This window comes from Auxenochlorella protothecoides (assembly GCF_000733215.1).
Source record: "Auxenochlorella protothecoides strain 0710 contig706, whole genome shotgun sequence".
NCBI classification, from domain to species: domain Eukaryota; kingdom Viridiplantae; phylum Chlorophyta; class Trebouxiophyceae; order Chlorellales; family Chlorellaceae; genus Auxenochlorella; species Auxenochlorella protothecoides.
Genome location: NW_011934259.1, coordinates 68631 through 96241, shown reverse-complemented (window position 1 = coordinate 96241; position 27611 = coordinate 68631). Strand labels below are relative to the sequence as shown.

At 64.9% G+C, this 27611-nt stretch overlaps 7 protein-coding genes across 7 annotated transcripts; 2 read left to right on the top strand and 5 right to left on the bottom strand.

Annotated features, from left to right (window-relative positions):
- Positions 1-2592: 2592 nt before the first annotated feature.
- On the bottom strand, positions 2593-6664 carry F751_0176 (hypothetical protein; the record flags this gene model as incomplete). The annotated part of the gene is made up of 7 exons (XM_011401048.1): positions 2593-2736; positions 2908-3009; positions 3265-3844; positions 4652-4701; positions 5034-5876; positions 6100-6166; positions 6360-6664. The coding sequence occupies 7 exons, from the start codon at positions 6662-6664 to the stop codon at positions 2593-2595; spliced, it is 2091 nt and encodes a 696-aa protein (XP_011399350.1).
- Positions 6665-7124: 460 nt separating this feature from the next.
- F751_0175 (Putative exosome complex component rrp40) lies at positions 7125-8386 on the top strand (the record flags this gene model as incomplete). The annotated part of the gene is made up of 5 exons (XM_011401047.1): positions 7125-7166; positions 7261-7421; positions 7522-7549; positions 7827-7910; positions 8114-8386. 5 exons carry the CDS (start codon positions 7125-7127, stop codon positions 8384-8386), a joined length of 588 nt encoding a protein of 195 aa, XP_011399349.1.
- Positions 8387-8700: 314 nt separating this feature from the next.
- On the bottom strand, positions 8701-10035 carry F751_0174 (hypothetical protein; the record flags this gene model as incomplete). Its single annotated transcript, XM_011401046.1, has 5 exons — positions 8701-8986; positions 9124-9286; positions 9529-9604; positions 9719-9816; positions 9930-10035. The coding sequence occupies 5 exons, from the start codon at positions 10033-10035 to the stop codon at positions 8701-8703; spliced, it is 729 nt and encodes a 242-aa protein (XP_011399348.1).
- Positions 10036-10625: 590 nt separating this feature from the next.
- On the bottom strand, positions 10626-12272 carry F751_0173 (hypothetical protein; the record flags this gene model as incomplete). The annotated part of the gene is made up of 4 exons (XM_011401045.1): positions 10626-10904; positions 11159-11248; positions 11581-11746; positions 12256-12272. The coding sequence occupies 4 exons, from the start codon at positions 12270-12272 to the stop codon at positions 10626-10628; spliced, it is 552 nt and encodes a 183-aa protein (XP_011399347.1).
- A 432-nt stretch (positions 12273-12704) lies between these two features.
- On the bottom strand, positions 12705-19435 carry F751_0172 (hypothetical protein; the record flags this gene model as incomplete). Its single annotated transcript, XM_011401044.1, has 13 exons — positions 12705-12802; positions 13224-13412; positions 14211-14305; positions 14926-15048; positions 15212-15550; positions 16127-16861; positions 17073-17140; positions 17305-17364; positions 17454-17505; positions 17647-17728; positions 17879-18074; positions 18244-18472; positions 19347-19435. The coding sequence occupies 13 exons, from the start codon at positions 19433-19435 to the stop codon at positions 12705-12707; spliced, it is 2355 nt and encodes a 784-aa protein (XP_011399346.1).
- Positions 19436-21394: 1959 nt separating this feature from the next.
- F751_0171 (Mini-chromosome maintenance complex-binding protein) lies at positions 21395-25269 on the top strand (the record flags this gene model as incomplete). The annotated part of the gene is made up of 10 exons (XM_011401043.1): positions 21395-21544; positions 21690-21758; positions 21917-22003; positions 22782-22874; positions 22991-23217; positions 23370-23547; positions 24106-24171; positions 24389-24551; positions 24689-24987; positions 25150-25269. The coding sequence occupies 10 exons, from the start codon at positions 21395-21397 to the stop codon at positions 25267-25269; spliced, it is 1452 nt and encodes a 483-aa protein (XP_011399345.1).
- Positions 25270-25709: 440 nt separating this feature from the next.
- F751_0170 (hypothetical protein) lies at positions 25710-27263 on the bottom strand (the record flags this gene model as incomplete). The annotated part of the gene is made up of 2 exons (XM_011401042.1): positions 25710-26695; positions 26897-27263. 2 exons carry the CDS (start codon positions 27261-27263, stop codon positions 25710-25712), a joined length of 1353 nt encoding a protein of 450 aa, XP_011399344.1.
- Between the last annotated feature and the right edge of the window lie 348 nt (positions 27264-27611).

Below are 27611 nucleotides of genomic sequence, written 5' to 3'. Positions count from 1 at the left end.
CTGGCAGTGACTGTGGATGTGGTGTATACCAGCAGCGAGGCGCACCCACCTTTCCCACCCACCCATTCCCCCACCAACCACCCACACTTGCCTCGCTCCAACAACACAACTCCACCCCCCCCCCCCCCCCCCCTACCACGCCTCTGCAGGCGGGACCCCCTCCAGAGGATGCCAAGATACACCTGTACGTCGGCATCGACCCCGGGCGGACCAAGATGTTTACCACGGTGGACGAACACGCCAACGTGACATCCTGCTCTTCAAAGGAGTTCCACTCCATGTCGGGGTCCAAGCGGCGGGAGAAGACCATTGCGAAGTGGCACGCAAAGGCCCCAGACTATGTCAAGGAGCTGCACAAGTGGGTGATGACTGGTTTGTGAGGTGTAGGCAGTGACAGGCCCCACAGAGGTGTGCACTGTGTCACAACACCCCTGGTACTCCAAACACACCGACCTCCCTCCACACACACACCCCTCTCTTCCTGCAGGTGCCCGACCCACAAGACAGCGAGCACAGAGGTGCTGCTGTCGTGGGTCGCGTGGATCCTCCCCAACCTGCGGCGTGGGCTGGCCTGGCACATGCACGGGAAGCCGTTCCGGAAGCTGCGGCATCAAGCCTACGTCGCCAGGGAGCGGGCCATCAACCGGCTGGCGGAGCAGTTCCGCGCCCCCCCCGGGCATGACCACAATTGTCGGCGTGGGCAACTGGTCGGACCAGGATCGGGAGGGCATCGTGCGGGGCGCCCCGCCGGGGCCCTGGATCAAGTTCTTGCGGCGCCTGCGGCGCGTGTGCGGGGTGGTGGTGGTGGACGAGCACAGGTCATCAAAGCTGTGCTGCGCCTGTCACACCACCCTCCATGCCTACCGGCACAAGCGGGTCTGCAACGGCGTGGAGACGTGGACGGAGCTGTGAGACACCAAGCGGTGCGTCAACAAGGCCTGCAAGGTCAACGTTGTCAACCTCGACGTGAACGGAGCGGCCAACATGCTCATGCTGGTCAAGCGCTTTTTCGCCCGGGAGGCCCGTCCCACGGCCTTTGGCGGGCCCCCTTGTTCGCCGGCCCCCAAACCCCCGCCCCCCTCAACACACACACCGGTTTGCCGTCCGAGGCAACCAACTGCGCCAGCCTGATCCTCGCGGACGTAGCTGTGCAACCGGCGCAAGCCCGGTAGGGGTGCGGTGAGGAGAGTCGGCGTGGCCGAAGTGCCTCTTAAAAACAAGACCCCCCCCATCACAAACTGGTGGCCCAGTCGTCGCATGAATTTTTCTCTGGCAGTGTCCGCTGATCATGCGAGAGTGTATTGCCCGGAACTGCAGCGCCAGACGGGCCTCCTGCAGGGGCTCCTACTCAGCCCTTCTGGCATGTTAAAATGGGGCGATGCTGTCATGAGGCTGCTCAGGCAGTGCCATCGTGGATATTCTCACAAAGTTTCCGTTACGAAATGGTTTTACAGCAGGACGGCAGTGAAGCGTGCCAAGCTTCAACATTCGTTCAGTTTGGGAAAGGTATCCTGGACACGCAGTCAATCAAGATGGATCTGCACGCTTGGTCCAATTATTTCCTGAAGTGAGGGCTCCTCCATGACCCCAGAAGTTCCAACCCTGGGCTCGAAGCTCTCACCGCCGCACACCTTCTCCCAGGCTGTCAGGAGCCTGCGGAATTGGACGTGGAGGATCATGGGGTTTGGGGCCATAGAAGGTGCCGTGGTGACCCGCGTGCGGGAGGCCATTTCAAGGCTTGTACCTGCAGAGCGGTGCATCATTGGTGGACAGCCCTTGCACCCCATGCCCGCACCCGCAGATGTCCGGTGAACCATACTCTAGACACAGGGCAATAATTCTGCCCTCCTGAAGGCGGTTGGGGGTCGTAGGATTGAGCTGCATGCTGCTGGATGTCATGGGGACATTGGGGAGTGCGACCCAATCATTATGATAGAGGCACATACATCACCAAAAATGAGTGCTACATCCATAGCGCCAGGCCCCAAACTGTTGTGCAGGTTGGGCCTCACTTGAGCAGGTGTCAAGATGTTCTTGACCAGGCTTCGAGCTTCAGCATATATGCTCCTCTCAGCAGCCATGCTCTCCTCCAACTGCTCCAGGAGACCCCGCAGCTGAGAATGAGGGACAGGGCAGACGAGGAGTCAGGCTATTGGTCGAGTCAAGCTCAGAGAGCATGCAGAGACGAGGGATGTGACAGTTGGGTCGGTTGGCACATCCATGCTATGATACAGCGACACCCACAGGGGCAACCTCACAGTGTGTGCACATCCCACAGTGCCCGCCTGCCTCCAGGCCGCTCGTGGATGAGGCCACGGCACACACATGACCCGGCACTCCACCTGCAGGCTACTGGCCGTTTGAAGCTGGAGCGGCGCCCCGGTCAGGGCAAGCTTGGTGTGCCCCACCTTCGCGAGGATCCTCTTCCTCTGCTCCAGCACCTGCATAGGATGAGCAATTTGCACGAGCGGGCGTTTACAAACATTTCTGCACACCAGGACCCTTCAGGGCTGCACCTGCTCTACTCTTCCATCCAAAACATGCGGGGTGTCCCCCAGCAATCAGTCTGGCAGGCATGATGATCAAAGACATTCACACCAGCCCATCCATCTCCGATCCCTCACTGTCGACCTCCTGGCCCTGACCCCTGCCACGCACGCTGGACACCTGCCGCCGGGCAGCCTGCGCGACTGCGAGACATGCGCACCCTTGGTCCCGGGTCAGCCCCAGCCGCCTCTGTGGTACAGGAGAGGAAGGTATGGCTGGTTGCACGCAGAATGTGCACATGGATGTTATGTCGGGCATGCAGCCAGCACTGAACTCCGGGGTTGGCGCCTGCCCATGCACCTGCCCCCCCTTCGACTGCTACCGCCATTCTAAAAAATCAGGCCTCCCCTGCTGACTCACAACGACGTCCTCCCAGTGGTCGCTGGGCGCGTCCCTCCTCATTCGCCCCACCTCCGCCAGGCGGCCGGGCAGGTAGTGCGCCACGCGCCACATCAGCAACCTCTGCATGCCAGGTGGGGGCAGGCCTTGCCGGCGGCGCTTCAGAGGTGCATGGAGGCTTCCAAGCTGTACTTGCCCTAGGGTTGCCCTTGTAGACACCCGCGGCCAGCAAACCTTTGCTGCCATGCTGTGATACCTCAGCGCCCGCTGCTTCCCGCTCTCGAGACATGCCCGTCACCAGGAGGCAGGCATATGTCGCGTCAAGAATCAACCTCCCCCCCCCCCCAATCAGACACATGAAGCCTGGGCACCGCTCACCCCCTCGTCCAGAACGCGCTGGAGGTGGGCCTCCAGGGCTGGGCAGCGGCCCCCACGCTGGACCAGCTGGTCGCAGACGTCGACCAGCGTGCGCCGCCTGCCCAGCCAGCGCTCGGTCACCACCTCGGGGCTCAGCGCGGCGAAGCGCCGGGCATCGTCGGGGCCCAGCGCCCAGCCCCGCCAGCGCTCGCCGTCGCCGCAGACGGCGTGCAGCACGGCCAGCTGGCCCGGGGTGATGCCCGGCTCCGCGTAGTTGCAGGCGGGGCAGGCGCCGTGGTGCCGGTGCTCGCCCAGGATGCTCAGGCTGGCGTCATGCACCGCCAGCAGGCGCTCCAGGATGCCATGCTGGGAGGCGAGCACCGCCGCCTCGGCGCGGGCGGTGACCAGCGCCTCCCGGGCCTGGGCCAGACTCATCCCCTGGGCCTGGGATGCAGCCTGCTTGCGGGCACGGTACCGCTTCTGCGCCAGCTTGTTGCGCTCGCGCTGGCGCGCCAACCGCTCCTCGGCGGTCTTTGCGGTGCACGTGGTGCCTCGCCCCATGCTGGGCACGGGCTCGGCGTCCAGGGCGACAGGCAGGTCGCTGGGAGGCCCAGCGATCAGGGGTTGTGTGGCGGGGTTTAGAATGGTGGACGGTGGGAGGGACAGGTCCTCATCATCCTCTTGACATGACGCAAGAGCGGAGGGTGGGTGTGGCAGGTGTGCCTCGGGGGCTGGACAAGGTCCCAACGGCTCGAGGTCAGGGTCCCAGGACTGGGAGCTCAATAAATCGGTCCAGTCGTACTCGGACATGGCGAAGGGCGTGCCGGCATGCGCACGAGCGGTGACCCGGGCCCGACCCCCAGTGCCGGGGGAGGCTGAGTACTCCTGCCTCCGTGACCCCTACTCCACAATTATTACAAAATTTCCACCCAGAGCCATGTAACGACACGGCGCGTCACCGACACGTACACGGGCAGGATTGTACATGAATGTTGGGCGGGACGACGTGACGACCAGCACCCCCTAATCCCCGGGACTCGCGTGTTACAGATGTGTGGCCCGTCCAAGAGCTGGGCCTGGATGGCGGTCATTTGGAAAAATCAGGGCATGCGTTTGGTCAACGTCTTCATGTCCTTCATTCTGAGAGCTCTGTGAAGTCTCGGGGCGCGTCCAGCATGGAGGTGGGGTTGTAGCCAGGGCCCAGGCTGGCCGTCGAAATGCTGCATGGGTGGTAGGCAGTGCCCAGCAAGCGTTTTGTTGATGACATGCAGGGCGTGCAGGTGCGAGCTCGGAAGCAGGCAATGCAAGAGTTGATTCGTCTTTGCCCATCATCAAGCATCCATCATGTAGCCAACTCCTTGAGCACATGCACTGCAGCAAAAGCACCGTTCCTCCGCCACAGCCCCACCTGTAGATGTCGGGGAAGTACGGGTACGAGCGGACGATGGCAATAGCTTTCTGCACGAGGTGGAAGAGGGGGGGGGGAGGGAGATCGAGGTTGGGTGTGGAGGTGGGGAGGTGGTAGTGAGGCATGCAGGATCTGGGAAACTCTAAAAACAGACACAGATTCCCACCCAGTGACTCCGATTCTCGGTGCAGCGCAAACCTCCCTGCCCCTGGCACACTCCACCCTTGCGACAATAACCTTGGGTTTCACCCCATTCAAGTTTCAGGCTTTTCACCATGCTGACTCCATGCCTCCCTGCCTTGATCCACCCCCGCCTGGCGCCCTGCCCAGCACCCCCCCCTTTCCAACACACACCACACTTGCCTCCCACACACCGACGCACCTGCAGGGGGGTGAGCACTCCGCCGAAGCCCCGCGACACAAACTCCATGCACACCATGTGCTCCTGCTGCAGGTTGGCGGACAACTCCGAGGTGGCGGCATTCACGCGCAGCCAGTCGGCGGTGGACTGCTGCAGCGCCGCCAGGCTGCTGGCCGGCGTGGCGGCGGCCAGCGCGCCCAGCACGGCGCGCCGCTCCGCCATGACACGGGAGATGCGACGCAGGAAGACGTCGCGCAGAGGGGACAGCGCGGCGCGCTGGGCCTGGTCCAGCTCCAGCTCGGCGGCCACGAAGGCCCAGTGGTCGGGGCCCGGGCCGTCCCCGTCGCGGCCCACGCCCAGGTTGGCGCCCAGCAGCTGCTGGATGTTGTGCGGCTTGTACACCGCGTGCTCGAAGCAGTACATGCGCGCGTCGTGCAGCGCCTCCTGGATGCCGGTCCAGGCCAGCGCGCGGGAGTCGGCGTCGCGCGCGCCGCGCAGCTGCGTCAGCGCGTCCTCCAGCCGCGGCACCAGCGCCTGCCAGGCTGCCACCACGGCCGCCGGGTCTGAGCACTTGATCTTGGCCACCTCCGCGGCCGACAGGCCCGTGACGCCGCAGGTGGCGGCCGCCTGCCGCGCCGCCGCGTCGGCCTCGGGCGAGTGCCCGGGGTACGGCGCCGAGGGCGGCCGTCGCGAGTCGGTGACAGTGCCAAAGCCGGGGACGGCGTCGCCGAGGGCGGCGTCCTCGGCACCGCCCTTCAGGCTCGCCATGTAATCCTCCCGCACCGTCAGCACGCGGTCCATCAGGTCGTTGGAGTGCGCCAGCGCCGCGTTCTCCAGTCGCAGCCGCGCAAGCTCGTCCGCCACCTGGATGAGGGAAGGGGGGGGGGGGGGGGGGGGGGGTTTACAGGTGAAATCGTAGATTACGCCGCCGGGTTACTGTTACAACAAGGGTACTGCATGGCGAGGAGCAGGCCGACCACTACCCAGGGCGCTTCACTCCCCGGCCAACCACCCCGCTCTGCAGCCCTTTGACACTGCATGTGTCCCAGGATCAGTCCCTGCCCCTCCCCCTTCAACTGCCAGTCACCTGATCGTGGCTCTGGACGGTGTCCTGCGCCTGTGCCTTCAGCTTGGCGCGATACCTGCTCTGTGCCCTGCACCCAGGCGAAGGAAGGGATGTGCCCGCGGCGGCGTGAGTGCTGGGGGAGGGAGATGGTCACAAGAATGCACACTTCCATCGCGCCACCAGGTGGCCTACCATGCCGGGGGGGCGCACCGTGAGCCAGAGCCCCTGCCGGTGCACTAGCCCCAATTCCTCATGCCTGCCGTCCCAGCCACCCAGCCCACCTCCTGTTCTTGGCACGGATGCGCTCCAGCTGCTCCTGGTCCTTGCCCTTGGTGCCGCCCTTCTTGCCGCCCCGCGGCTTGCTGGACCCAGACTTGTGGTCATCCTGGATCACGGCCGTGGGGGATTCGGAGGACTGGGCCCCGCCACTCCCCGACGCTTCTAGGCTCCCGGAGTCCAGGGGCGAGTCCGCCTGCAGTCCCTCATGGAAGAATATGTTGTGGCCCTGGGTGAAGCTGTCGTAGGGCAGGACCGGCAGGGTGTCCATGAAAAGGTCCAAATCCGCAGAAAGCGGACGGGCGTCCATGTGAAGGGCCGACATGCCGTGCTCGGAATGCTTCCGGGTCCGGGTGAGGGTTGCCAGGTGCCGTAAAGAGATCACTGGTACCCCTGAACTCAAGGTCGAGAGCCTGGGCGCCACCCTCGCGCAGTGAGGCAGGTAGGGGTGAGGAGGTCTCTGAGGCTTTGAGGAAGACAGCAGGCTGCCAGTCAGGACTGGAGCCACCCCTAAACAAAGCTTGGAAGACCAAAACAGTAATCCTGCAACGATCACGGCCCCTGTGTGGAAACCTGAAATGAGATGCCCGGCGTACTTTGCCATGATGCTTCGCGAGCTTCGCATGTCGAGCGCGCCCTCCCGAGTGTGCATGGGTCATAGCACTGGACCTCTACACAATTATTATGGGCTTGCAGGCTACTGCAATAGGCTTGGAATCGATATACTTCGGCTAGGTATGGGGAAGTGATATACGCACTATCTCCCTGTCATGGGTGTCGCAGCGGTAGAACAACCTCCATGCCTCGGCAAGGTGCGCTGGGCGTCAGGAGTGACAGTGCGCTGGGCGAGAGCACCATATCCTTGACTCGATAGCTTTCTAATCCAACCCTTCGCTGTTTCTGCAGTGTGTCGTCCCAGGCGAGCCCATAGCCAGCCTTCCTGAGACGGGGACTGTGCGAGTTGGGGGTGGGGTGCAGCAGGCTGGTCGGAGCCTCATCGCTGTCAAGGCTGGGGTGGTGCAGCAGGGGCCTGGAGACAGCCTGTGGGTCTGCAATCGTCAGAAGAGGTGCGGACGACAGTGCACCCATGACCCGCATGGGTACCGCCATGCTGCAGCGAAGTAGCACGACTCAGAGTTCTCTATCTGTCATTCCCTGAATTTGCAGGTACATCCCGAACCTTAATGATGCAGTGGTGGGTATCATCGCACATCGTCATTCAGAGAACTATACGGTGGACATTGGGGGCCCAGGACCGGCCTTCCTCCCAGTGCTGGCGTTTGAGGGTGTGGCACGACGAAATCGACCAAACCTCCAGGTATTTAATGCATGTGTGTTGCGGGTTCATGCCTGGGCCGACGAGGGAGGCTCAAATGTGTCGCATGCTCTGCTGGGGTTGGGCTTGAATGGGCAAGCCTATGCTTGTGAGGTGCAGCATAGTCTGCTCACTCATGCGTCCCTGAGCACCGCAGGTCGGAGACGTAGTGTTTTGCCGTGTGGAGGAGGCGGCTCGCGACCTCGACCCAGTGCTGACGTGCATGGATACTGCCGGCAAGGTGCGTGCAAAAGTTTGTTCAAGGATGGGAGGTGCGAGGGTCTCAGGAAGGCCATTGGTCGAGGTTTGGACGCGCTAGCAGCAGTACATAACATCTGTTGTGAGGGCATGCTGGTTTGCTGAAGGCGCCACAGCGGGCCTCAACACCTGCCAAAAGATACTGCCACCTGACTCTCCACCCACAACACCAACTTCCCCCGCCAGGCGGCCGGCTTCGGCCCACTGAAGGGTGGAACCCTGTTCCAGGTTTCCACCTCCCACGCACGCACCCTGGCGTCTGGCCCGCCTTTCCTCGCGGCGCTTGGGCGCTCTCTGAAGTTCGAGCTGGCCGTGGGGGCAAACGGGCGGGTGTGGGTGGATGCGCCGGGGCCCGCCAACCTGGCCCTCGTGGCTCGCCTGGCCAGGCAGGCCGAGGAGCTCGATGCTGCTGGGGCCGTGGCAGCAGTCAAAGAGGCCCTGGCGTCTGGCTTGCGATGAGCAGGGTGGAGACCCTTCTGTCTGTTGTGACCCTGCAGTGTGAGGGACCAACCCAGGCCTGGGGCTCTCTGGTCACACGTGCCAATACTTACTCCTCCTTGACTGCCCCTGCCTCCCTGCTCCCCCTGTACGAGAGCTAATGGCTCATTACATGCCTGTGCGGTCCCTGAGGCCGCTATTTTGGGATGCTCCTACCGAAATAAAATCCATGGTGTGGCCAGGTCTGGGCGAGGGTTGAAGAGTGGGCAGAGGGCTGCGCCCCGCACACCATGGTCACGCCTGCCGCATTGCGCCTGGGCTTCCGCTCCTTGCATCTAGTCGTCGTCCTCGCCGGACAGTGGGATGGTGTACTCCCCGCCCCCGATGATCACCTCCTGGGTGAAACCGACCTTGCCCGCGATCTTGCACTCCTTCCCGGTCCAGGTGGTGGGGGTCCAGTGCTTGTGGGAGCAGGAGCCGGGGAACTTGTACAGCATCAGCTTGGGTGTGGTGCACAGGATCTGCTTGGCGATATCGTTCACAACGCACTTCTTGGGGATGTAGGACAGGGTGATGCTGGGCCCGGTGCAGGAGCTGGGCGTCAGTGACGGGGGCACAAACCTGGGTGGGGAGGGGGAACCATGGGGTTGCAGCGAATCGGATAGGAAATTTGGGGCTAGGTTATCGCAGCGGCACTGGGGTACATGGCACCCGCCACCTCCCCAGACGCAAGAGCTTCCTCCCAACCGAGCCCACACACGTACTCCTCGGGGGTGCAGAAGGTCTCCTCCAGCTTCTCCAGGTTGCTGTGCAGCTGGGCCAGGGTCTGCGGCTTGGCAAGCGTGTTCAGGTTGGTCTCCGACAGGAATGTCTGCAGGTTGCTGGTGTACTCAAAGTCACCCAGCTTGGACCATGAGAAGCCTGGTTGGAGTGGGAAGAGGGGAGCTTTTGAGCTCGAAGCAGGGGTCCTGAGGGGGCACCACCGGTGCGACAGGCGTGTGTTGCTGGCATGAGCTGCTTTGGCGCTGAGCCACACACAACAGAAATGTCATGCTATGGTGCTGTGAATGAAAGGGGTGGTCTACGGTTTAGCTGATGTCACCAAGCAGCACGCACAGCACACAACTGCGTTAACACCTCTCCTTGTCAGAACCCAAGCGTACCGGCATCCTTCCATGCGTCTGGCACAAACTTGTCCCATGCGGACCCCAGGACGTCCTTGAAGAAGGCATGAATGTTCTGCAGGAATTGGGGGGAACGACCACGACCTCCAATGACTCCCGCACTGGCTCAAGCGGACTGGGAGATCAGCAGCTCGGACCACAACCCACGACGGTGTGCGGCCAGGCTCACCTCTGCGAACGTCCAGCTCTGCAGGCGACGGCGGGAGGACTCATGCGTGTCCTTGGAGTGCAGCTCGGTGCGAATGCTGTTGATGAAGTCGGTCAGGGCTGCACAAGGAGTGGGAAAAGGTAGGGTGGGCCGGTGATGCTCGTTTCGAGTACGGCTTCACGGCTGTTTGACCCCTCCATTGACCTGCCGCTGCGACGCGACCGAAACTCACCATGCTGGACGTCATCCCCCGTGATGCTGCGACGGTTGTGAGTTGTCTCACCCAGAGCCGCGCCGGTGAGGGCAAGGAGGCCCAGGAAGGCCACGGTCCACTTCATGGTGTCGAAGGCGGGGCGGTTTCCCACACAATCCCGGACAGAGAATAACAAGAGGACAGGGAGTGGTGTGCAGGCACTTCACAAGATGTAGATATTAATTGCCGCTGCAAGGCCTCGAGAACAACACCTTGTCCCCTTCGAGACCGAGAACGCAGCGTATGACATCGAGGCGGCAGGTCGGGGACGTCCATGCCGGGAGACGACCAGCCCAAGGCTCGGTCGACCGGCGGGCGACCGCGCCGGCGGATCTCATGCTGTCGCCAACCTGGGGCCGTAGTGACACCATCGAACAGACACGGAGTGAATCTGGAAATTAAGAGATAAGTGCAAGATAGATAGTGCCATGTTATACGATGTGAGTGTCCGGGGAGAATTGAAGTCCGTGGCACTGCCCTGTCGGGCTAAATGCGGCAGCGCTGTCGGGTAATGGTCACAGCACTCACATATGTAACCCTGTTACTGTACATCCATCCCTTCTCACCACCATCTGGCCACTTCCGCTCCGTGTAAGAGGTGTGCAAGCAGGTTCAACAACATGCATCATGTAAAAAGGGCACGTGCTGTGCTAGATTCATCATACCATCACACCTTCAGCCGCTCCCCCCCCGCCTCGTGTCGCGGCGCACTTCATCTGAGGCCAGCAACTGCCGAGCCCCGGCCGCCCAGACCGCCCGTGCCTCTGGCACCACGCTGGACTCCCCCAGGAAGGTCTCAAACAGCGCCCTGCACAGGGAGGCTGACTTGATGCACAGACTGGCCCGGGCGGCGGCCAGGTCGGCAGGCCGCTCTGGGGAGGAAAGCGCGATGTCCAGCGTGGCGTCGGTGCGGTAGAGCAGGGTGATGACGGACCCCTTGCTCAGTTGCTGGCCCTGGAAGAAGGAGGAGAAGGTCTCCAGCTTCTCCATCTCTGCGAGGTGGGAAAGCGCCGACAGGGGGCCGAACATGAGCGTACTCGTGGGTCGCCATAGTGGCTGCAGGCACTGCGCTGCCTGGCAGCAGTGCACAGGCTCCCATGCAACTTGCACCTACAAGCACAAAGACAAGCAGTGGGCGGAGGACCCCGGAGCAGTCGGCAAAATGCTGTTTACATCTCCCTCCACAACCCAAACCAGGCCCCAGGCACCCCACCTCCAGACAGGCGCATCCGCGGCGTTAAGGCCTCGGCCAGGGCCTCGACGAACTGGGTGCCTTCCACATTCCGGACCAGGTGGATCTGTGCGGGAGGAGCAGTGGGTGGGGGGGCGGAGCATGAGCCAGCGATTGCGGTGTGGAGTGAGCTGGTGACACAATTGTTCAGTTCTGATACTTTTGAAGGTGTATACTTGAAGAATACGGGAGTCAGTCGGCCGGCTTGCTCCAAACGGCACACCTGCAGTGCTTTGTGAAAACCACCATCCAGGAGAGCAGAGCAGTAATCGTCGTCGCTCTCAAAGAAGCCACCCCTGCATGGGATGATGCAAATGTAATCATTTGGCAGTTGGACACAAGATGTGGGGTCAACAGGAAACACCTTTCCAACATGAAAGGCTGGTATATAAGATTCACTTCGACCGCTCCTTCCCTCATCGATCCTTGCCTGGCTCGGATGCCCAGCTCTCGGGCCGCCTTCTCGGCTTCGGCGTACACCGCCACCGCATACACCTTGATGCCCAGGAAGGCCACTTTCTTGGTGCGTGCGCCGGCCCCGATGCACCGCATCTCCTCTCCCAGCCTAGCGAGAGGGGTGGTGAGCGAGTGCCACACCTTGGAAGGGCAGATTTCCAGGCACCGGGGAGTCACAAGTGCTTGAACACTACAGGAGCCTGTTCCCTGCCACCATCCCCTGCCCACCAGAACTTTTGTACGAGGGGGAACTCCACTCCAGTCGAGGGCTCCTGGACAGTCAGACTTGCACATGAAATCACCGGTCGATGTGCCCTCCTGGGTGGCGACTTATGCACAGACGCTCCATGGCCTCCCTGTGGTGAGTGCAAGGCAAGGGAGGAGGTGACATCCGATGGAGGGGCATGGGTCCACCAATCTCGATCAAAATCCTTGTAGTTCGGTCTTCCAAGCCCCAAAACGACCAAAGACACTCACCTTGAATGTCTTAAAGCTTGAGCAACCAAGATGCTCGCCTCCCCGAGCAGTCATCTTTGAGGAATATGAATGGAGATCAGTAAAGGCTAGAACCCATGCCCAGGGCACCACCATTCTCCAGGGGCGCACACAGCAATGCACCTACCCTGGGACTCCATGTCGCATTGCCGTGCACTCCAGGCGGTATTACATTCCTCCTGCAGGTGTGGGTTTCGACCTGTGAGTACAGCTGCATGCGTTCCTGCGACCATACCGACACCCCTCCATGCTCGACCTTACCCTGCGAGGCTGGAGATCGCGAAAACAGGCGTCATTACACGCGATGATTGCAAAGTCAAGCTGAAACAAGGATTGCGGTTGTGTGGTATCCAGCGACCTCGTGGATGTTGGACTCTCTCTGATCTCCGAGAGCGACCACCCCGATTTGGTGTACACCGCAGGCACAGCACGGTAGTAAGAATTCCATCTCCATGACACCCTCTTCCTCCACGCAAGCAAGCATTCTTCATTCAACCAAGAGATTACATGCAACGTGCAGCTAGGCATGCACTGGGGGCTGTGGCACCTCCATTCAGCGGCGCTCTATAGTGTCAGCGAGAGGTGCGGACCCCTTGTTTCCTGTCTTCCTCGCGCTCCTCGTCGCTGTCAGCGACATCCACGCTCACCTCCACAAACGGCAGCATGGGCCCTGAGAAGGGAGCAGCATGGGAAGCCGTCAGGTGTGCGCGATGGGTTCTTGCAGGGAATGACTGTGCTTGCGGGCACCTGCCCCACACATCATTGCCCCACACGCCAGCTCTGCACCAGCTCTGACATGAGCTGGTCTTTGATGCCCAGCTTTGGACTCCCCCCCACCCCTTTTCCACAAGATGCACCAGACATCCACCCACCTCGCTGCGGCCGTCGCGGCGGGGGGTAGTACATGGCCGGATGGGGGGTCACTTCATGCAGCTGCAGGGACGGCCACGCCATCAGGACCTGGGGACGACTGGCGGGTGACCAGCTGGCGAGGGGTCGCACGACCATCTGCACGCTCGTGCTGGGCGAGGCCAGTGGAGAGGGGGCGACCCATCCGCCCATGCCCCGCTGACGTGGCGCCCTCGCCTCACCCGCCCCAGTCGACTGAGCCTCCAGGTCCTGGCTGGCGGCACGCGCGTGACCGCCGGGGGCGGGGTCCTCCTCCGCGCCGCCCTTGATGGCAAGATCCACACACCCTCCCGGCTGGACCACGATGACAGGCTGCTTGGAGGCCGAGGGACCTCCCGGGGCCAGACCATTCTCTTCTGCATCATCGACACCTGCGCAGGGAGGTCCAGGCGTTCCAGCATGCCCGGCACATGCTGCAGAAGCAGGCTGCATCTCATCGCCCATGCAGTCGATCCAAAGCATATCAGCCAAACACCAGCCATTATCCTTCTGGCCTACCCAGCCTCCACAACAACGCCCGGAACATGTATAGACATGCTCATGCAACGCACCATCTGGGGGATAGCCCTGCCTGCCGGTCGCGGCAGCTGCTGCGGCAGCTGCACGCATGCGCCTGGGCCTCCAGTACGACCTATTCAACATGACTAGGCATGCCGCGACCGACAGCACGATGGCCGCTGCTGTGAGGGTGGCGTACACAGCGGTGCCCCAGGCATAGTAATTTTGGGGCGAAGGGGGTGAGGGGGAGGGGGAGGGCGAAGGGAACGCGTTTGGCGATGGAGAAGTGCCGGGATCCATTCACGCTGAGACGGGGTTGGGTCTCGGGTCACTCGCGCATGGCCCGAGCAGCGGCGTTGTCTTGGGCCAGTGGCGTTGATTGCTCTGAGGGAGGAGACGCAGGTGGTGGGGCTCGGGGTGGCTGTCGGTGGATATACAGGGAGCTTCTGAGCAATTTTTATGGCCGTGTCACAGTGCTCCCTGACTGAACAACGCGTTGGCAGAACGATGCCGTCACGAATGTACACACTATGACAATAAATTACAGCTTGCTTTAAAGTCAATGATCCACTGAGTCGGTAGGATGTCAAATTTGGTCCTGACACCCGCGCCCAGGACTTTCCCGTCGGGACTTTCTTGGAGCGGACGTGTTGCAAAGTACAGCCTCTTACGATAAGAAACTGCCATTGCAATGCCCGTCCAGCCTGTACCATATCCTTTGCGGGCCACGTTTGCATTATACGTCAAAACCAGCGGCTCGAAGCTCCTCCGCTTCGTGTGTAGTGACGTCCTGGTGCGTCACCCCCTTGCCTACCGCTCCTATCCTGCTGCTGCCTCCCCCTCGCGGCTTCTCGCAGCTCGGAGGGGAATGTGCGTCAGATGCAAGCACCCCTGCATCTATTTGGGGATTGGCGCACTCCGACCTCAGATCCGGATCCGGGACGTACAGAAGCACCTCTTCGTGCTCCGCCCCGCCATCCTGGTTCCTGCACGCATCGGGAGGGGCTTGAAGGATCAGGATTCGGGAATTCTGAATTGCATCCAGAGCCTGTAAGCTGAGGCGGCGGCATCACGCCGCTCATCGTAAGCCCCAGCCATGTCAAAGGAGTCCCGAATCCGGCTTAACGTGCCTATCAGCCATCCTGACACCGAGTCCTCGTTGGACACTGGCTTCCGTGCACGTCCCAAGCTCAAAATTTGGCGATGATTCTTGGAGTCGATTTAGGAGTGTGGCCAATGGTGCGACAAGGCAACACTGGGCACAGGGAAGGGCTCAAGATTCACGGACCGTGTGGGTTCCTCGCAGCTTCGAAATCCGACGATTATGGGGCAGTCTCTTCCGCTGGGACTGTGCCGGCACCCCGCTCACACAATCGAGGCATGTACGCCACCCTGCCTCGGCCTCCAAGCAGGCTGCTGCCATCGCTGACGCCAGCCACCCAGGACCGGACCAGGTCCTGGTGGAGGAAGGGCTGCGCTGCCGCGACGATGCCCTCCAGCTCCTCCGTCCTGAATGCGAGGGGGATGGACCCCGCGAATAAGGTGGCACGGATTTTAAGATAGTGTCATCTCATCACCAGCGTGAGCTTCGGCCCTGTCTACGCATGTATACCGGGGTTTACCCAGCCCAGGGGTACCGATCTCAGCCGCGCACCCCCTGTCCGCCACCCACCCGAGGTAGCCCTTCCCTCCAGCGTCAAAGTAGCGGAAGGCCATGGTCAGGGAGACGGCGAGGTCCTTGTCGTTCAAGTGCGCGCCGCCGTTTCCACCCTCGCCGGGCTGCACTGGCGCGGACGCGGCGTCCTCCTCGGCGGCGACCTCCATCCCGCCCTGGCTGCGCAGCCGCTCCGCAAACACGAAATCGTCGTCCTGAAAGAGGCCTGCCAGGTCCCCGCCGAGGTCCGACCCGCCGGGCTCGCCGGTCGTGGATTTGTCTCCGGGTGCCTCCACTTCAAGCTCCACCGCGCCCGGAGATGCAGGGGTTACACCCCAAACGCCCGATTCCGCGCCGCTGGGCAGCTCGCTTGCCAGCGGACCAGGGCCGAGTGGCGACGGTCCCGGACTCAGTGCGGCAAGAGGCTCGCCGGACTCGGGCCCGACGTCGACCAGCACTGGGAGGGGCAGCTCTGCCGGTGTTGCCACCTCTGCAGCGGGTGCTTCGTTCGATTCAGGCCCCACTTCTGCCCCGGGTGCCGTCCTCGCGTGCAGCGCCGCCTCCACATCGGCTGCCGCCCCATCGATCGACGCCTCCTTTGCGGCTGCTCCCGCTTTCGCATGCGAGCCTGCGTTCACGTGCACCTGCTCAGTTGCTAGCACTGCCGTCACTTCTGCGAGCGGCGGCGTGTTCAGGTCGAGGTCCCCCTCGGCCTCAGGATTCCCTCCTCCTGCCGCCGCCTCCGTTCGTCCCATGCGCTCCCTCGGCCCTTTCGCGCTTCCCCGCCGCCGGCCTCCTCCGCCCGCGCGCGCGCGCTTGCGCTGGGCGCGCGCCGCCCGCGCGCGGGCTTGGCCATCCCGCCGCAGCGCCCCGATGATGATGCCGCTGTAGCGCAGGGCTAGCGCGTCGGCCAGCGCCTCCGCCAGCAGGGACAGCTCGAAGGTGCCCGCCCCTGTGTCCGACAGGTTGTAGTCCAGCAGGCCGTCCAGCGAGATGGACAGCGTGCGTAGCCTCACGCCCGCCCCGTGCATGCCCAGCGTGCACAGCGCGGGGCTGGGCGGGAGGGCGGCAGCGGCGGTGGCGACGGACCCCGCCGCGGGATTCGTGGCGACAGAATCTGGGGCCGCGGACCGTTCGACGGGGGATGAATCCATGGCTGCCTCGAGCACCGCGTCGACCGCCTCCGGCGCATCGCTCGGGGCCAGGCCAGGGACGGTGGACTGGGCCAGTCCGGGCGGGGGCGCCGTGCCTCCCTGAGCACGTGCCTCCGGCCCAGGCGAAGCCTGCGGGACGGCTGCCAGGGACACAACATCGGTATCAGACTTTGGAGAGGGCGCCAGTGCGGCAGCAGCGTCCGCCCCTTCCAGCCCCGCATCCAGCGCCTGCGTGAGATCCCCGACAGCCTCCGCCGGCTCCCCGGCAGGCTCGTTCAGCAGCCTGATGAAGTCCTCCTCCGCGGACCCTGCGGCGAGCGCCTCGCCGGGCTCTGTCGCGGCCTCCCCTTGCACGGTGGTTGCGGGGGGGACGTCACCCCGCGCCGTCTCAGGCTCGGCCTCTGGCCCAGGCCGCGGGGCTGCCCCCGGTCCTGCTGCGGCGGGGGTCTGGAGTCGCCGGGCCGCCTGGGCCTCTGCCCAGACCTGAGGCCAGCTCTCTTGATTCGGCAGGCACCTGCACAGCGGGGCCACGCAGAGGCATGTCGAGGTGCAGCATGAGGGGCTCATCAGGAGTGAGCCTGCAGGGCCGCCACGCCTGCGGCGCCCCGCCTGGCCAGCGGCGCCCTGGATGTCCAGCGACGCCCCAGATGGCACACCGCGCCCGCGGCGCCGCGTCAGCACCGCAGCACCAGGTGAACAATGCGCATTGGGTCCCAAGCACTCACGCTGAGGCGTCGACGAGGAACATGGACACGATCTCTGTGTGGTGCTCCAGCCCCTCCTCATCCAGCCTCTGCGGGAGCAAGGTGGCACACAAGCCAAGTCTCGTGCGATGGATACGTGCAAGGTGCAGCCGCTGCGGTTGTGTATCTCAGAACGCTGGCCGTATCTGGACTGAGGAAACATTGCCGTAGCATCAGTCTCAGACCCCAGGAACCCTCCCTTCCCAGAGCATACCTGGTAGGTGACATCCAGGAGCCGCAGCCACTTGTCGGTGGGGGCCAGGTCGACACCAGCCTGGAAAATCAGGGGGGAAGGTGTGACTGGCAAAGCCGAGCAAAAGCTCAGACCAGTGCCAGTGTGTTCCCGACCCTCTCCACGCACACCTGTATCCTGCAGTGCCGCTGTGCCGCCCTCCTGAGCACGCCGTTTTCGTCCCTGGCAGGATGGAGGGGCTGAGGCTGGGTCGTGCTGCTTGTACACCACGCACGGATTGTCAGGTGGAGGTTGGACGGAGAAATTAGTTCATGCCCCCGCCCAAAGCGCTGCAGCCCCCAGCACAGCCGCCCACCCGCCCACCTCTCGGCCACGAGACACCCATCCAGCGCGGCGTCCACGGGCCCGCCCAGGCACATGATCCCGCTGCGCCGTCCCTTCTCCTCTGCAGGGGCGGCGGAGGGAGGCGTGCGCTGGTGATTGCGGCTTCAGGCACACCTGAGCACCCACACATCCAGGATACTCCAGCCCACCGCGTCCCCGAGTCCCCAGGACCTCCCTCTCGGCGAAAGAGTTCGCGCCATCCGCCGCCCACCTGTCCGTGCCACCACAAACTTGAGCAGGCGCCGCAGGCTGTCCCCCTGCTTCGCGCCCGCGCCCTGGAGCGCCGCGGCACGCGCCTGCTCGGACAGGCCGGTGCTGAACACGACGCGCACGCTGCGCAGCTGGGCGCCACGCGGGACGTCCCGGGCGGGGGGCGAGGTCATGGTGTACCCCCCCGCCGCCGCGTCCTGGCACGGGACGGTCCAGGGTGGGCGAGCTGGAGCATCGAGCGGGGTGCACTGGGCAGCATTGATCGTCGCAGGCACGGGACTCACACCTGCACGCCAGGTCCAGGCCCCTCGGACCCCGTCCCCCCTCCTCATGCCCCTCGCGGAAACACACCCCTGCCGCCAGCACCTGTGGCGCCGGCGCGACGCCGTGGCTGACCGGGACCGCTCGGTGCAGAGACAGCGCCTCGGCCACGCCCAGGCCCCCCACCGCGTCGGCGTCCGAGGGGAAGTGGCGATCCACGCGCACGCAGTCCCTCTCCAGGGCCAGCCGGGGGTAGCGCCTGACGAGGTGGGCGTGGCCCAGCGTCGCGTCGGCGTAGGGCCTCGGTGCCGCGGGCGCAGCCCTCTGTGCGTGCCTGGAGGTTGGTTTGGGGGAGGAGCGTGGGGCCTGTTTGAATGTCTGGGAATGAGGTGTGCCGTCGGCCGAGGGTCACGCCGGGCTGACATTGCGGAGCGATCGCGCGGAGGCGGCACGGCGCTCGAGTCTGGATCGCATGGCATGCCAGGACCCCGGCGGGGGGGAGGGGAGCGCTCGCTCATCCCACCCGACCCTCCCATCCCTGTGCACCGCCAGGCACCGAGGTCCGCTGCAGCCCCACCGCCACCACCCACCTCGGCTCGGGCGACGGCAACCCTGCAGGTCCGGCCTTGCGCTTCGCCGCCGTCCTGGGGGAGCCGGCCGGCGCCGCGTCCCCACCCCGCGCCGCCGACCCCGCCCCTGGCCTCGCGTCGCCGCCGGCGCGGCTCCAGGCCGCAGGGGCCCGCTCCTCCGACCCGGCACGCTCCCGGGCCCTCCTGGGCGGCGTGGAGGACCGGGCCTCCCCGCGCCGTCCGGGTGCCGTCGACTCTGCGGTGATGGACAGCGGGTCGGCCGTGAGCGCTGCGCGACTGCAGACCGAGGCACCCTGAAACTCCCACCCTCTGACCGAGAATGGCCCGTGACTTCTGATACCTGGCCGGACGTCGGGGCGTGGCCCTCGCTGCAGACCCTGAGCGTGCGCCCCTGGCCTGCCGCCGCCGCCGTCGTTGCGCTCGGTGTCGTGCCTGGGCCCCCTCCCCCTCCCCCTCCCGGCCGGGCCGGGCTCCCGCCAGGCCGTCGCCGGCTGGCGCCCGCCACCCCGGCCGGGCGCGGCGCCGTGCCGTCCCCGCCCCGCCGACGGGGGCCCGGGCGCGGCCCGGCCTCCCACCTCCCCCGGCGCCGGGCCCTGGCGCCTCGGCGCCTGGGTGTACGCGGGCGCGCCCTGGGAAGGGTACCCCTGGGCCAGATGCACGGCGGGCGCTGCCTGCCGCTCCGCGCCGCCGGCGGCCACCGACTTCATGGGGACGGGGCCGCCCGCCGCGCCGCCCTGGGGCTGGCCCGAGGTGACCATGGAGCCCGGGGGGGGGGCAGAGCTGTACTCGCTCCCGCGCGTCCCCGGCCGGGGGAAGATCGGCGCCGCGGCGGGCGACGGGAAGCCCGGCACGCCGGTCACGGCTTGGGCGCCGTTCGCATAGGGGCCAGCGGCAGGGGCCGTCGTCATTGCCTGCTGCTGGCCGAGGTATGCTCTGGCGCCAGCAGCGCCAGGGGTGGTGACCGCCGCGTGCGAGTTTGAGGCGGCCAGGCCCTGCTGCAGTCTGCTCACCAGGCTCGGCTGCTGCTGCTGCGGCTGGTATGCACCAGGCTGTTGCTGCTGGTAGACACCAGGCCGCTGCCGCTGGTACACACCAGCTTGCGGCTGTTGCTGCTGGTAGGCACCAGCTTGCGGCTGTTGCTGCTGGTAGGCACCAGCTTGCGGCTGTTGCTGCTGGTACCCACCAGGCTGCTGAGACTGCTGCTGCTGGTAGGCACCAGGCTGGGTTTGCGCCTGAGCGGGGAGGATGCCCCCCCTCGACCCTGCGCCGCCGCCGCTCCCTTGCACGCCGCTGAACGGTCGTGCGTAGACAGGCTCACTACCCTGTCCGCCCAGCATCGGGGAGTGGCTGCTTGTAGGGGCATTGGCGCTCGGGCCGGGGACAAAGTGCGTCTGGTGCGTTGCGCCGGTGTAGCCCTGGCCATGGTTTGCAGAGAAGGGCCCCGGAGCCAAGGGCGACGGGGCCAGGCCCGGGGGTGCCGCCGTGGCGCTCGTGCTGTGGCCGTGCGGCGTGGGAGTCTGGGCGGGGGCCGCGCCGGGAATCCGCTCCCTGTGCGCCCGGCGGGGGTCGAACGGCTGATGGGAGGTGGCACGCGGGTGTGTGGGCGGGGCATAGCGCGGCTCCGGCTGCTGCTGCTGCTGCTGGTGCGAGGTGGGCCCGGCGGTCATGCCGCCGGGCCTTGGCGCAGGCTCGTGGCTCAGGTCCCGGGGGGCCGGAGGGATCATATGCGCCAGCCAGGCTGCCATAGGCGCTCATCCCCATCGGCTGCAGAGTGAATGTGGAGCAGAGGGTGAGAGAAAGATGACATTGCTGCCAGATGCACCTCGATGTCTTACAGTGTATCAGTGCCGACTTCGCGCAGAGGGCTCGAAGGCCATTGACACCCATGGCTTGCACAGACCTGGTTTGATATATTTCCGGCCTGATAGGAGGTGGCAGGCAGGGCTGTCGACTGGGCATACCCCTGGACACAAGGGTGGCACAGCGTTCTCAGGAACACAGATGAGGACCAGGCCCTACACAACAAAGAAATCCAATCTGAGGATACTCAACCATCATGCAGACAATGGGGATCCACCTCTATGTCCCTACCTGCTGCGCGGATGCGCCATATGCGTACTGCTGCTGTTGAGAGGGTGCTTGTGCCTGCAGGGTTCGCGCGGAGGCCAGTGGCGCATGCATGGCCAGCACAGGACTTGACAGGGACACAGAGGTCCACTTTCCAGGCGTCGTTCAAACCTGCCTTGCGGCTCAACCTCTCGCCACCCCCAGCACCCGTCACGGAGTTGCATGAACGCGATGCAGCAGATACGGGAACATTCACCAGCCCGAAACCTACAGTACCTGCTCTGAGGGCGTCATCCATTGAGAAGCGGCACCTGGCTGCCCTCCAGGTGCGTTCTGGTATAATCCCGGGGGTCCTTGCCCGTAGTGAGACATCTGGTGCAGATACTCGATGCGACACACACACTTCTTCAGATCAGCAGCTTACATTCACGTCTAAGCATCACCACGTGGACAAAAGGACTCGCTGCCCCATGAATGTGGTCCCGCGGTGCGCGCGCACGAATTTGAACTGGGGACCGAGCTAATGCACACCTTGGAGAAGATACCAATAATTGTGATCACACACAATATCGTCATACACTGTCCCTCCATCGGCCATCATGTCTCCCTCCGCAACGCCCAAGTGGGTGCCGGCCATCACCAAGCCGCTCTCTGCCATAGCCTCCCTGCCCGTCTCGCCGGATGATGGCAAGGTCGACATCAGCGCCCTGCAAGCAGCCCTCCTTCAGAGTGTTGGGAGCTGGGACCAGGTGCGCGCTATGGATCTCGCCCATCGAGGGTTGCTGTCCCGTCGTTCTCGTGCGCGGCCATGGTGTCAGGTGGAGGTACAGCTGGCGGGTGAGCATCTCGTTCTGCCAGCTTGCGCCGAGCCTGAGCATACACCTTGCAACACAGGTCCCCCTGCTCACCGATGATAATGTGGACGGCTTCCCCTGTGGGACCCTGGTTCGCTACACCGGCATGGTAAGCAATGGAGCTGGAGTGATGGGGTAGACAGTGCTAGACATCCTGGCACCTCAAGCTCATCATCCAGCATGTATGAAACGGACTCAACGTCCCATGCGCCGCTTTCCACCCCCCTTCCTCAACGTCATCACTGTTGTCCTGATCCCACCCACCAGGTGCAAGACATGTTGAACCCCGAATACTATGTGGGTGCCGTCCAGCTTGCAGACGGCTCCTGGGTGTCAGCCCGCTTCCAGGACCAGGTGAGGCAAGCTTCCCTGAGAGGGTGGAGCACGGCTGCAGCACCATGCGCTGTTCAGACCCCAGCGAGCACGCCCACATTCCCTGCGCGCTCAGCGCCACCTTGCCGGCTGCACCGTGCTCCCTGCCAGGTCAGTGAGTGCATGCCTTCCGGGGCACCCACAAAGATCGAGGAACGGCGCCCGCTCTTCCTCATTGCCCCGCCCGGCACGGCTGACTGGGCCAGGCCCGCCCCGGCGACCCCTCCTGAAGCCAAACCCTCGCCCAGTTGTGCTCGCGGTGGGGCCCTGGAATGTGGCTGTGGGGTTGGGCCGTGCCTGGGGGTGTTTGCAGTGTAGCCACTCCATGGCGGCAGGTCGGCATGTCCAGTTTGCGCATGTGCCACTCACCCTGGTACCCCCGTCTGTGCCAGGGCCTGGTGGGAAGAGGGAGCGTGATGCGGACGGCGCCAGCATGAATGCGGAGGAGGAGGCCCCCGCTGTGGTCTCACCCGCGGCACGCGCCAACCGGGGCAGCCTTGGCCAGCGGAGCACAGAGGATGGTCAGGCCCCCACACTGGACACATCCTGTGCAGCAGCTGCTCCGAGCCCCGTCGGCTGCATGGTGTATGTGAGTGCGGAATGGGGTGCCGGGGCTGCGCCAGAAGAGCTGGGGTGCTGGGAGAGGAGCTGCAACCTGCCCATGCTGGAGGGGAGGGCTTATGGCGGGAGCAGGCGCTCGCCGCTGCAAAGCAGCAGGTGGTCCCTGCCCATGATCGCCCTTCCCCCTGCGTTCCTCCAGGTGGTGGACGACCTCAAAGCTCCCGTCCTGAACGACATCGTCACCGTGGTCGGGATCTTGAGCATCGTCCCGGAGCTGGCGGCCTGCTGCCAGGTGGAGATGGGGACAGCATGCCAGGCCATGGGTGCTGATGGAAGAGCAGCGTCCTGGCGGCCTCTGCCCTGCCTCCTGCATCAGCCTGGATGACCACTCTCCCTGCACCCCAGCAGGAGGACGCCATGGACGCAGAGCTGGCAGGCAGCCACCCCCCCACCTCCCGCTGCCCCCGCCTCCACGCACTGGCCATCCTGCCCGGGCCCAGCCCAACCCCGGCCCCAGCCCCACTGCCGCCCAGCGCCATTGCAGAGGCCCGCCTGCGGACCATAGGCCTGCTGTCGCTGGTCCTGGGCGGCGACGACCTGGCGGCAGAGTACCTGCTCCTGCAGCTGGTCGGGAGGTGGGTGCTGGCGAGGGGAAGGGTCACCAGTGTCGCGCCAGCCAGGGGCCTGTCACATGGCAGGGACCGTATGGCGTCACTCCTGAATGGGTCATCGTTCTCTCCTCCGCCCAAACCCTCTACCCCCAACCCACCTGCCTCCGTGTACACAGGGTGCATGCGAGGAGGGAGGATGCCGGCGTCATTGGCACGGGCTCCCTCAACCTGACCGGCTGCCCCGCCGGGCAGGCCTCTGGTCCCGCCTCCCTGTCCTCCCTGGGCCAGGCACTGGCACTGGCACTACAGGCCCTCATGCCGCGCTCGGTGTGCCTGGGCCTCACCACCTCCCAGGTAGTTGGTGTGGGCATGGTAGGTCGCACGGGCATTCTGGACTGGTGTTCAGGAGGAATGTCAGACCCCGGCAAACCTGCAGAGTCAATCCGTGTGTGTGTCACTCGTTTCGGCCCTTGCCGAATCTCAGCGGGTTTGAGGTGGTCTGAGGAGCCTGGCCCCTGGTGGACGAGGCTGGGTGGGGCTGGCGTGGGATGCTGGCCCGTGGGGCAAGACTCACCTTGTGTTCAATCCCTGCCACACCACCTGCAGCTCACCGCCAGGCCTTGGTGGCCCCGCCGGGATCAGAACACGCAGCGTCTGCTGGAGGGGAGGCTTCAGATGGCCAAGGGGACGCAGGTAGGGAAGAGAAAAGGGTGGTTCCTCGATGTGGAGTACGAGCAGCGTTGTGTTCCAGTGCAGCGCAAGACATTGCGTCGTGCTCGGTCGCTGTGCAAGGGCCAGAACCTGCCTTGGAATGAGTGTAAGCGTGATGGTACCTGTCTCCGCGGTTTGGAGCTCACATAGACCGCTTCATCCTGACCCAGCCCTCATCCAGCCACCCTTGCCACTCCCCAGGTTCTGCTGGACGAGACTGTCATGTCGGCAGGCACCCTCAACGAAGTCGGCGTGCGTAATCTTCAGGTATCGAGGTTTAGGGGCGTGGTGATAGTTCTGGATGGAGCATCAGGGAGAAGGAGCCGACCTGAGGTACAGCTGTCGAGACCCTGAGCCTGTTGTACATGCCAACAATATCCCTTTGCACCCCAAAACGAGTGCCTGCATACGTCCTGCACTCATCTTGTCATACAGGCCTCTTCTCTAGATAGGTGTCAACAACCCACCCACCACCCTCCCCCAGGCGGTGGATGTGCTCGTCCGCACACAAAAAGTGGCCTATGACTTCGAATTCTTCTCCCTGGATCAAGAGGCAGATGCCCCCGTCACCGTCCTGTCCTGCGGTCGTTCACTGCTAAAGGACGCGCTGGGCACGAGCCTGCCCTTGGCTCCAACCGCGCCGCTGGGTGAGGGGAGGCTGCCGTGAGCTGCGCCAGGCTGCGGTTGAAAGTGTTGCCCGGCACGCCCATCATCAGTGCGAAACGTGACATTGCAGCGAGCCAGAATCCCTCCCCAATCATGCGCCTCTTCCCTATCTCCACAGCCGAGCCGGAGAGCCTGGCGAGCATGCTGCAGACGTCCAGCCTGGACGGCGTGAGGGAGTACCTGGCTGCTGTGAGGGCGCTTGACTTTACTATTCCCTCACATGTAGCCGAAGTGGTGGAGAAAGGTGAGGGGGATTTGTGTGTAGTGCGACCAGCATGCAGAATGTTTCAAGTCACAGACTTCCCTAGCTGCCCCTGGGCTCACGAGAATCTAGTTTTCTTTCCCCCTACAGACCTAACCAGCGCGCGGCAGAAGGACGCAGCTATTACGCCGGCCAGTCTGCACCACTTACTCAATGTAGGACATGAAATGTACAGTTTTGGATGGTGGGACGACCCTTTTAGTCACCTCAGGGACTGGCAGTCGTCAGCACTGGCCTGGCTTCTGGATGCACCCTGCAGAGACTGTTCAAAGAAGCATCACCCCTCCCGTATCGCCCCTCAAAAACCATCATGGCAGGTGGCACGCCTGCTGGCGGTGAGCCACGGCGAGGCGGAGTTGACGGCCGGCCGCTGGGCGGCGGTGCAGTCCATGGAGCTGCGACGGAGCGCCCGCTGCAATCCCACGCCCAGTGCCTGAGGCAGGCTGGTCGGCGCGCCGACCATCCTGCATCGCACGCCCTGCCCAGCGCCCATCCCCATCCCCAAACCGCCTCTGCCCCTCCACCTCCACCTGGGCTGTGGCCTGGGCAAGTACATGTCTGACAGCATGCAATTCAAGTTCAAACTGAGTCATGTGGGGCAACCTGCGCGGTGCAGCCCTGAGCAAGCAAAGCAGGGGAAAATCCGGGAGTGCAGTAGTGCGGTGTTCACGCGCGAGAAGGCTGGGGCCTCCGTCATTCACAGGCCAGCGTGGGTGAGTGCAAGGGAGGAGGAGTGCGGGGAGGGGGGTAAACCCTTTGGGGTTGCGGGTCTGAACTCGGGGTTGCGGGTCTGAAAGGGGGGAAGGGCGGGGGGGGGGAGGGGAGGGGAAGCGAACTCCCGGGTCGTATGGTGGGCTGCGCAGCCCAGCACGCAGAGTCAGCCGGGAAAGGGGGTGAGCGCGAGAGGCGTGAAGTAGGCGGGGCAGGACCTCTGCGCGCACAGGGCAGCCGCGGGGCTCGGCCTGGCACGCTTGGCGACACCCTCGCCCACCAGGCTCTCGCCTGAGCACCTGCCCTGGTGCGGCGACAGCTCCTCGCCGCCCAAGTCATCCCACAACCCGTCCAGGTCCGGCAGCGGGCCCAGCTCGAAGGGCGAGGCCAGGGAGGCGGCGCGGCACCCCAGCGCCAGCGCCTGCCGCTCCAGGTGCGGCGGCGGCGTGGCGTCCAGCAGGCGCAGCGCGTGCCACTCCCCCGCCTCCACCGCCAGCGGCGGGTTGGCGTGCCCGGCGGGTGCCACCGCCGCGCCCAGCCCCGGCGTGCCCCTGCCGCCGAGGAGCGCGGGCGGGGGGGACGTCGCGTGCACCTCCGCGCCCTCGATGCTCATGCTCAGCGCCTCCAGCGCAGACTGGTACGCGTCGGCGCCCAGCGACGCGTTCTCCTCAGGCGAGGAGCCCTGGAACAGGTCCAGGCTGGAGCTGGCGGAGGCGGCGGCGCTGCGGTCGGGCGCAGCCGCCGGCGGCCAGGCCGGGTTCGGGCTGCGGGGTGGGGCGGGGGCCGCGCCCAGCGAGCAGGTGCCGCTGTGCAAGCTGCTGATGGGCGAGGGCAGGTTCTGGTAGGGGTAGCACTCGGGCACCAGGGCGCCGCCTGCCAGCGACACGCTGGGGAAGGCGCCAGGGGCGGGCCACAGCGGGCGCAGCGGGCCGGCGCCGCGGCCGCAGCCCTCCGCGCCAGGCGGGCGCGGGAGGTACGAGGCCGGGCGCGAGAGGGGGGAGCTCGCGTCCAGTACGCGGCCCCGTGCAAAGGGCCTACCCGCGGCGCCCATGCCAGGGCGGGGGCTGGCGGGGCTGGATGGCTGGGAGGCGCCGGCGCTCGTGTGGCCGCCGAGCGACTGGGAGGAACGCTCCCCCCAGTACTGGAGCAGGCCTGCATGGTGGAGGCGGGGGAATGCAGGACTCAGCCTGGCGTGCAGACTTCCAGAAGGGGCGCACATCCCCGTCATGCCTGGGCGCAGATCCAGGGCCCTGCCCGGACGCGGGCCTGGCCCGAGGGGCAAACCCGGGCGCGTCGTTGCCATCCCAGAACTCCCGCCCCCGTCACCACGACCCGCCAGCTTCAAGGCCCCACCTCTGAAGGCCGTCTGCTGCATGGGCGTCTCGAACACGAGCCACCAGGTCATGTCGCGCGCGGCGCACTGCCAGCTGGGCTTGCCCAACCCCGGGAGTAAGGGGAACTCCTTCTGCTCGGCGCCGTGCAGGTGCAGGGTGCTCACGGCGGCACGGCCCCTGCGGTCGTACACCGCCAGGCGCAGCTGGGCTGCGCCGCCGACGCGGCTCTCCAGCACGGCGCGAACCCCCGCCATGCGTCGCGCGCCGCCGGAAGCAGACCACGGCGCGCGGAAGACCAGGGTCAGGCCGTGGATGGGGGGGACCTCCGTCGGGCGCCAGGTGTGCTGGGGGAGGGGGGGGCTGGGGCGTGGGGCCCAGCCGGTCATGGAGGAGATCTGGAGGAGGGCAAGGGGGGTGGAGGTGGGCGTGAATGGCGGGTGGCTGGCACCTCCCAGCCCTCATATGCGAGGACGGAGGGCACCGGGTTCGAGGCCTGCGGGCACCGGGCTCATGGAGCTCACACTCGCTGCATGTAAGGCTGGCCCTGCGGCAACTTCCCGTGGCCCCCGCGCGGCCCCGAGCAGGCCACAAATCAGCCCTCGCAACCCCATGCGCTGTGGAAATAAACTCACACATGCATCTGCTGACATGCTTGAGGCGAGGGGCAGCCTCGTGATCCGCGGAGCCTCCCGAAGGGGCCTGCGGGCAAGGTTAAGGGCACGCAGAGGGCACTC